The sequence below is a fragment of the Plectropomus leopardus genome, chromosome 22 (assembly GCF_026936395.1).
Source record: "Plectropomus leopardus strain MGB_pleo_1.0 chromosome 22, ASM2693639v1, whole genome shotgun sequence".
Taxonomy (NCBI): Eukaryota; Metazoa; Chordata; class Actinopteri; order Perciformes; family Serranidae; genus Plectropomus; species Plectropomus leopardus.
In genome coordinates, this window is record NC_142197.1 from 9051860 (window position 1) to 9061802 (window position 9943).

Here is a 9943-nt window from a genome sequence, read left to right on the forward strand (position 1 = left end):
CTGTATGAAATATTACCCAAAATATCCTGACACAATGATTGATGTCCATAGTGTATGACACAGTTCATTGTAAAGAGTCTGGGAAGTCCCGCAGAGCTGGTTCACTCTGTTCAATCATTCTTAGAGTAATAGACAGTGAGGTGAATATTTTATGCAAAAAAACATGGATTATTTATGTTGAGCGTTAATTCTGGAGCTACAGAGTCAGACATGTATCAAATAACTACTTGAATCAGATTTTTTAAAAAATTTTGTACGATGTCATGAAAAATGTTTACATTGTGAAAATGAAGTTATTAAAATGTGTAGAAAATATTTATTTATAATATTTATAATATTTTTTTTTCAAAATTGTACATACATGATAGCTGTCTAAGTTACAACAGCTGCAAACTATGACCAGTGCATGTCAACATGTATGCAGAAAACTGATATTTTCCCCCTACATTAAAAAAAAAAATCTGTCCATGTGACTTTTGTTTTGCAAAATATTTCTATCCTAACTAGAATGCAAAAAACAAAAACCCTCACCAGCAGTCTTCAGCGGTCTGACACAGATAAATTATTCATGATAGCAAAACACCAATTGGAAATATCAACAACGCTGATTTCCCCTTCAGTTTAAGGAAGAAGAAGCTTTTGACAGATGAAAGTTTTACTACCATTCCTCATCGATAACAATCTCTCAAAACTGTCCTACCATATTCTGGCCTGATCCAAAACCACTGTTTCTGCCGGACTTTAAACTGTCATTAGACCAGGCAGTGCTTTTTTATTGTTTTAGTGCATGCTGATTAGACAAAGCAACATGGGGCATACAGGGGCATAATTTATTGTCTCATCAGAGTTTTGAAATGTTGTATTTGCACCATAGAAGGCATTTTAAAAAATCTCCATTTTAGTTACCTAAAACTCTGTTTGCATGTGGATGAAAAGCCAAAATATACAGGAAAATATTCATTTTGCCCAGAAAATTAGATGGTACATGTTTGCCAAATCACCAAGCTCTATGTGGAGCCTTCAAATGTTTGGGGAGGGCAACAAATGACTGCGAGTAGGAAGCACTGATCCATGAATGTTATTTCACAGTAATGTAATTTCAGGGCATTGAGTCTTTTGAGACTGACGCACAAAAGGTTTATGTTATATTACCGTGTGTCTTGTTCGTGCCCAGGACAAGATGATCTTCAAAGCCTGCCTGACCCACTTTGGGCCCTCTTTTGACTCAAGTCTCAGGACAACTGACCCGGTGTTCCCCCTCGTTGGCAGCCCTGGCTACACTGTTCGCTTAATGTAGGGCTATTGTTACTTGGTTGATTGATTGCAAACATTATGCAGATGATGATCTACTGAATGTTCACTTCATCTGCTATATACCACAAGTAGTATAATTGTTATTTGTGTATGTACGTTTAAATTTAGGTTGCATTAAAATGCAATCTAAATGCTGGAGTTGTAAAAAAAAGAAATAAAGAAAGACAAAAATACACAAGGGGGCACATGTTAATTTTTTAGGTGTTTTATTCAAATTGAAGACAATTAAAATGAAATCTCTTGCTCAGTTTATTCAGAAAAATAATGACCAGGATTAAAAAGTGTGTTGGCATTCTTTAAAAACAGTTCTCACATTTCTTTTGTATACAAAACATTAAGGAATATTGGCCATGAATATTCACATGATTCTACTTATTTGCCCTCCAGTATTAAATAAAAATAAATTACCTACAGTAAATATGTATATTTGTAGAATAGAGTAATTTTCAGAAGTAAATAAGACCACAAACCTACAGCACAAGACCATTCATTTGGCTTCAAGTCTACAAGTGTAAAGCAAAGGTTTTCCTGAAATAATAGAAAAAAGGGATTTTCTGCCTACGCATACATAAGCTTTGCCTCCTGCTCCAAGAAGCATGATGACAATGAGTCCTAAACATACCATTAACACATTTTGATCACCTATCTGTCTAAATCACTGTTATGCTAAATTATATTCAGGTTTTCACTCTGAATTGTACATGCAAATGTTTACACAAACATAAGGCACAACTTGTGGTCAATACAATCAATAAAGCGTTAAAAAAAATCAACCTCTAACTTGTCAGTTCCCTGTCAATTTAGTTTTCTTTAGAAAGGAACTTTAAATCCTTAAATCAAAGCAATCAAACAAGTCGATGCCAACTAGTGTCAATATTTTAGCTTCAGAAACATGCAAATAGTACTCATGTCACCATTTGTTGCATACATTCACAGATCATCTTCAGTTGTGGGAAATTCGTCTTCAACATGCTGATGATGTTTCTATTTTTTATATGACAATGGATCTCAGGAGACGGAAGCACAGAATGACATCCCTGGGAATTGGTGGCTTAATATCGTTGCCGTCCAATCTGAGGTAGCGCAGTCGAGGAACGCTGTCATTGACGGAGTCGTCCACGGATTCGACGGCAACAGGACAGACATTGGAGCCACTTACAGCTGTAAATACACAAAGGAAATACATGACTTACAAAAGCTATCTATTATACATCTCTGATAAACAATGCTTTTTAATTGATGCATAGCAGAAAGATTTATCTTTAGCTGCTTTGGGAAAATGTTCCAGACTTACTTTTGATATTGTTGTGGTCGAGGTGAAGTTGTTCAAGGCCTGAAGGGATGAGGGGAACCTCGGTCAGCTGGTTGTGGGACAGCTGCAAGTCCAAAATGCTGGAGACATTAAACACATTTTTGGGAACACCGCTGCTGCCAAGCTTGTTGTGGTTGAGCCTCAGAAATGCCACTTTTGGTAAACCTTTGAAGTAGCCGGCTGGGATCTTCTCAATGTTGTTGCCATCAAGGTAAAGCTGGGTAGTGGTGGGTGGTAAGCCGAGAGGCATGTTACTCAGCTGGTTCTTGGCTAGGTTGATCTGCACCAAGTTGTTCAGTCCCTTCAGGCTCACTTCAGTCACAGCATCATCCATCAGCTTGTTCCCCTGGAGGTCCAAGAGGTTGAGTTTATCTAGACCAATGAAGACACCAGCAGGGATCTTAGAGATGCGATTACGAGAAAGACGTAGATGCTCCAGGGTGGGTGGCAAGGAAGATGGCACAGAGGACAAGAGGTTGTCATCCATGTAGAGGTGCGCCAGGTGAGCCATTCCACTTAGGACACCTGCTTCCAGTCCCTCACTGGTGATTTTGTTGTGGTTTAGATTCAGCCAGCGCAACTGAGTGGCGTTACGCAGGGCATCTGCTGACAGGACTTCGATTAGATTATTCTGCAGGTAAAGATACCATGTGTGAGGAGGGATGTTTGGGACGCTCTTCAGGCCTTTATTGTCGCAGTAGACAGCACGAGGGAAGTTGGAGGGGCAGCGACACTCTTTAGGGCAGGCCTGAATCTGGGCCAAAAAATCCTCGTAAGGCATGTCCTGGCTGAGAACTTGCCCAACCAGACACAAGGTGCAGAGAAAGCTCAGGAGAAGTGCCATTTTGCTTCCCAACCTGTGATGGAGAAGAAGACAAAACAATATTATAAGGAGTAGAATAATGTGCTACACAGTGTTATATAGGCTTTAAGAGAGAATAAGGCAAAAAGACATCTAAATGAACTATATATCCAACGTAAAGAGGATCTGAAAAGATGTTTTAACTGCACATTATTTGGTACTTTGAGGAATTAGGACTACAATGTAACTTATTAGTTTAATAAATGGCTGCATTTGAGAACCTGTTTCTGTTTCGTGATCCTAGATAAACAACATTTTTGGTCTTTCCCACATCAAACCGTCACTTTAAATACTGCAAATCATGTGGCTACCATCACATACCACTCAACTAAGTGTTCACAAATGTACGCTCGTTTAAACTCTGGCCCAAATTAGCTACCACCAGCGTATGTCACCTACTATACCACTAATGTCATTATCATTAAATTCCAATGGCAGCTGCCAACGGAGAAGGGTAACCTGCTCTTTCCGGGTCATTTCTTTACTGCCAATGACACGGAAAGCTCCAAGGCAGGATGCCGGGCCAGGTCAACTTAAATTGCATTAGGACAATCTTGAAGCTTAGACTTGAAGACTTTGCATGCCAGCTGTGATATGCACTGTTCAGCAGACTTAGTTTGCAACACATATGGCAAAGCCCGCCACACATCTCTACATCTCCTTGCTTTGGTTTGTAAAGGCAACAGAATGATGCATGCAATACCCACATATGCAAGCACTGTACATATTCACAATTTTCTCTCATCAGGGAAATGCTATGTAACGAAGAATGCTATGTAACGAAGAAGCACAGAAACAAAAAAGAGAAGAGAAGTGACCAAAATCTGAAGACAGCTGGACCACTTTCTATCCGCTCATCTCCTAAGCCTTAACTTGACTTAACATAACTTCTGCTCAGCTGCCATATGGTGCTTGTTTAAATTCTTGATGCACTCCACATTTGTCTGGAACTCATTTTGGGTAGGCCACGCTTTTCCACGGATGGATGCACTTCAAAGGCAAAGCAGGCACACCTGTTTTAAAAGATGTGCTCCTGCTTTCGCTGTACAGGGGTCAAAGCTTCTTGACCCATCTTTGGAATATCAGGCATGGCCCAGATGATAAAAGCATGATCCTGCTTCTACAAAGATATAACCCAATTCACTAAAGACAAACATCTACCGAACTACCAACGCTGTCATCGTATCAATGTCTTTGCCTTCAGAAATGCATCTTACCTTAAACTCTCAGAGTTCCTTCTTGCTGATGTCCTTCGTTAGCAAGTTACCAAGCGTAGTCCCAAATGGTGATGCTGTACCTCTCACTTCCCTGTATTTGTACTACTAGTTTTTTCATTCAACCCGTGCCAATCTGTCACTCAAGATGACAACTAAGCCTCTCTTGTCCAATGAGATTCTCCCAGGATCAAAGGTCATAATCCTATGTTGGTGTAGTGTGCTAAACCTTCTCAGCGCTTGAGACATGGCCCACTTACAAACAGGCTAATACAAGCCTACCTGTTCTTTGTTTGCTGGCTTCCCCATGTACAATCCGTCCTCCCTTGGTTCACATGCTTGATCTCTTTTTAACTCCACTCACAAATCCCTAAGAGTCCTTTTGCCGACCTTTTGCGCTGATTTTGTGCGGCTGCTGTCCAAGGTGCGATCGGGATACATTAATCTTCTTTATTCAAATTATACAGCCTTACAGTGTTTGCAGTCAACAGAGAATATAGGATAAACACAATGTCCAAAAGAACAGATCACTGTAATTGTAATGTACAGATGATCTCAAAATACCAGCAGGAGGTCATCAAGCCTGTCTACGAAGACTGTAAACACATGATCACTAAATTCGACTATTTTTATGTGGCAGGATGTGGCTTTAGTCTGATAAATCTTGGGATTTGCTATAAATGTATACAATCACCATCCTGTCTCACACCAAATGGACAGACTAGTGGAGGTGGAGAAACTTTGTGTTGTCTTAACAAACATTATACTGACCATAATTTGAATGCCACAGTATATTTAAGGGCCCTGACACCATTGGGGAGTGTTTGTCACCCTGGTTTTTGCAGTGTGTCCCATAAGGATGCCACTACTACTAAGGTAGTCAGCCCTTGTTAGCTGTTTTCCGGCCAGTTCAGAAGGTTGAATCAGCGTCCGCAGTTCAGCTCAGTGCATGAGAAGAGAGACGGAAGTGAGAAAAGCTAACTAACAACTTAAGTCAAGAGGACATGAGATTGGAAAAAAAAGTTCCATAAGGTATGCCATTAAGCTCCTTAGAAGAAATGATTCGTAATTCTTTGTGATATTTATATAAGTAGCAAACGGTAAATTTCATGCTTGCTCTTTAAAAATCCGATCATGTTATTATTGTGCTAACTGGCTAAATAGCGTCTTGAATCCGTCCCATTTCCCCTTTTTTGAATGACGAACAAAGACTGCTGCCGCCTGCTGCTATAGAGAGTTATGTCCTCTCACGCAGGCACAGAATGTACATGCTTGTTAACTGTTGGATGTAGTCTTTGCGGTGTGTTTAAGAGCAACTTTTTGGCCGAGATACAAGCGACATGAAGACGCACAACAGTCTGCCTTTGTCGCAGCTAGTTCATTGATGTCGGTTTGGTGTGTCTTGGCCTTAAGTCTTATATCTGGGCGTGTGTCTCATCATGCCCCTGGATAAACTTACTTGAATACTTACTATGTCATGAAGCAGGTTGGAGGCAGCTTGATGGACTCAGTAGCTTCAACTGACTCCAAAACACATTTGAGATGCGTCACTAACATGGACCAAAAAACCTACAGTAACTGCAAGATGCTGTGAAGTTGGCATAGAGCATTGATGCAGTTTTCAAGGTAGTCCTCGTGGGAATTCTGTGCCGGATAAAGGAAATTAAGTGCTGTGCAGTAAGTGTAATTGCCTATTAAATTCAATGTATTTCTGTTTTATGACAAATCATAAGGTTTTTGACAAATACCTTAGCTTACATTGATTATATACTGGCTGCAGTGTTCAGGCTATACTGCTACAGGACGCAGATGACGCACTGTGCTTTAACATCGGCTGCAGACATGATAAGTGATGTTGTTATGGGAGGGAGGTCAAGCTTAATCTGGGGGGGGATTTTACAGCACGCTGGTCAGGCAAATTGTTTTTGTACAGACTAGCCAGCGTGAGGCTTGGTGACCTTTCAACATGCCAGCGTGAGATTGCGCTAATTTCCAGTGATGACGGCAGAGGCTTGAATGCAGCAGGATAATCCCAGCTGAGTTGTGTGAGGATAGGGGCAACACTTATCCATGATCAGCCATGCAATCCCATCAGAGCTCCTCCTCTGTTTGCCGAGGTGTGCTTGGGGACGGTGATTATTCCTCTCCAAATGTTTGTAATCTTGATCAGATAACATCCATACATCAGGACAGGTATAGGTACAGTGCGTCAAAGACAAATTACAATCTACATGAATGGACACATGTTAGCTGAGTCACTGTACGGTCTTAAGAAGCTTGGCTGGTTAGCCTGAAGTGAATTTACTTATTTGCACGCCATTCTCTATAGCTTTATCTTTTAATGAAAGCGTGTGTAGCTATTTACAGATATGCCTAATCCTTCTTCTTAAAGTAAAAGGCATATAATGGGTTTTTAAGCTTATAGATTAAAGAAGACAAATGTCCTTGCATATCTCTGAGCATGAGGCAGTTTGCAGTCAGGCTGCAGAGGCGGCTGACCAGTGGTGAAATGTTACCAAGTTCATTTACTCAAGTACTGAGGTACTTGTACTTTAGTTGAGTATTTCCATCTCATGCTTCTTTATACTTATACTTTACACTATATAATACTTTTTACGCCACTACATTTACAATTTTAGTTACTAGTTATTTTTCAAAATTACATATTTAATTAAAATTATGAATCAGCTTTTTAATTATGATGTATTATTATAGGTTAAGCTACCCAGTAGCATATAAAATAAATAAAATGAGTAGGGATGAGCAAGAAAACTATTATTTGTATCTGTTCAGTTGACTAAATTATCTGTAGCCATGGCCCTCATACTTCCATGCGTCCTATATGACGAGATAGATACAGCCAATAGATGGCACTATAGGGGCGGAGTCAGAAGTTTCAGACAATAACAAACAAGGCGACTGTGGAGGAGGTCGTCATAATGTACCTTTTAATGGAGGCTGTGCTGTCCTTAAATACATTGTGACATGTTGGTATAAAATTCTTTTCACATATTAATGACTTGTTCCGTTCTGCGAAATGTCTTCGTTTCCTAAGTTCACTTTTTTCACGCTACATTGCCCCATGGTATGCTTTGTTTTATCCGTATCTGTAAGTTTTCAGAAATCGTGCATAAATATGGACAAAGTAAATGCAGTCAATACAGACAGAAGGCTTCATCTGTCTCTGTATCTAACGCTGAGCATAAAAGAGCCCTTAAAGTTACTTGGCATGCAACTCAGTCTATTCAGCAACAGGACAGCCAGCTGGTAACAACCCAAATGTGCTTCCACTCAGGCTTCCTACTACAATGGCCGACCAGCAGCCTTATAAAATGGTTTGGGATTAAATCAATAATCAGTCCATTTGATAAGTATTTCATTCAACAGACCAAAGTTGGACACATCTGTCTTTTTACAGCCATTTTAAAACTGAGTGATTAAACACTTATTCAAGCTAACAGAAATGTCAATAAAGTTTTAAAATACAATTAATGAGGTGTAAATAGCCTTTTTTCCCTCCAAATGTAACTGACACTGGGTGTGATTTGATAGAAACTGTTTGACCATCCAGTCTCATTACTAATTACAATAGTAATAGTAATAATGTGTGTCAAGATTTACAATTGAATACCCCAAAATGTTAAAAATGGGGATGCAGGGCTTCACAGATCTCTGCAAAATGGAACATATATTACTGAAAACAAATGCTGGCTACAATCTGCCTGACAGACTAAGGAGAAACACATGCAGAGGAATATGATAATGCTCATTTCCTGCCAGGGGCTTTGTGTCAGAGCCAGCTATGTTAATTATACAACGGGTTGTATTTGCACTGCATTGGTTTTTGCGGGATCAGTTCCAGTTGATGGCTTTGCCGAAAATCCACTTCATGACTTTGAAACATTTGGAAGAGTTTGCATGGCTTACTGCATCCAGAGCTGAGAAAGTAACCGTGTTTATGGATAATTATAACGTGGAAAAAACAGGTTTGGCAGTAGAAGTGACTTTCCAAGATGTCATTTGCAGTTGTTTCTCTCTTGCTCATTTACTTCCAGGCTTGATTGTAAATTGATTGATTGCAAAAGTGCATAAAATCCATTTATCTTCCTGATGTTAAGCATCCTAATTCATGAAATAAAAATACATGCAATACTTTTAAAGCCTCTTTTTAATTACAAGGTTACTTCACGCTTGCAAGATCTGAAACAGATATTGGCAAGGTGCACAACATCAAAGGGAAAGATGAAAACAATCAGATGAAAAACACCTGAGAAATGCACAGTCCAAGCCTCTCACTCCCCCCTCTCTCATGTAGATTTATTAGGCTGCTAAAGAAATATAAGATCATGTTTACCTGCTCATCCAACTGGCGAGAGTAGTTTGCATGCAGCCAGGTGTGGTGTGGTTCTTCTTCTTCTCCAATGAATTACTCTGATGATTGTCCAACAGTGTCAGAGACTGTGATGTGGCTGAACCCGGTTGTTGTTGGTTTGTCTCCCAAGGGCTGCACCTTGGACACCGGTTGAACCGAGGGGATGGAGCATGTGTTGATGGTGGGAGGACGATTGTGTGTGAGTTGGGATGTCCTTTGAGAGTTTGTGTTGCCTACTTTTTGCCAGCCCAGCACTTTTTTCCGCCTCTTTTTCGTTTTGTCTCCTCTTTTTTTTTTGTTGAAATTTAAGTCATCAGCTTGGTGTTAAGGGTGAAACGGCTGTCACTCCACCCAACTTAACCATTTGGTCTGCAATACAGGATTTGCTCTTCACCCATTACTCATGGGGGATGGGTGCTCGACCATTTAATGGCTCATTTCAGCTCACAGGCCTGGGGTGTGTTCCTGCCAGGTGAGGTTAGAGGGGAGCTTAGAGGGGTTTGCACCCAGACGTTCACACCCAACCTTTTACAGGAAAATTCCCACTTTTACTACAAACCAAGTCTTCTTTTTGTAGTTTTTCCCATCATGGCTATTAGGGGTAATATATTACTCACTGACGTCATTGTAGAGAATTTTTACACCTGATTATTGCTAGAAGCAGCTTTTCTGTATAACACCGTCTGTTGTGGTAGAACAGGAGCCCCAGACCACTTTTAAAGACTTGGAGGTAAAAGTTAAAGTTTATGGGAATTAAAGTGGCTCACTCATGGAAAAATAATGGAAAATTGTAATTCTAGTAAATCTTGCTCTGTGAATAACCTTTTATCCAACTAAAAAAAGTAATTTTGTGCATCTTGTTTGATGTT

General features: G+C 40.0%; 1 protein-coding gene across 2 annotated transcripts; it reads right to left on the bottom strand.

Moving 5' to 3' along the window:
* Positions 1-1497: 1497 nt before the first annotated feature.
* Positions 1498-9241, bottom strand: kera (keratocan). 2 transcript variants are annotated; one of them, XM_042511758.2, is made up of 3 exons: positions 9057-9241; positions 2609-3483; positions 1498-2475 (listed from the first exon to the last, which is right to left on the bottom strand). In XM_042511758.2, the coding sequence occupies exons 1-3, from the start codon at positions 9086-9088 to the stop codon at positions 2306-2308; spliced, it is 1077 nt and encodes a 358-aa protein (XP_042367692.2). In that variant the 5' UTR covers positions 9089-9241; the 3' UTR covers positions 1498-2305. The 2 variants fall into 2 exon arrangements, with proteins under 2 accessions (XP_042367692.2, XP_087929000.1); XM_088072874.1 differs by lacking the exon at positions 9057-9241 and adding an exon at positions 4706-4859.
* Positions 9242-9943: the final 702 nt, after the last annotated feature.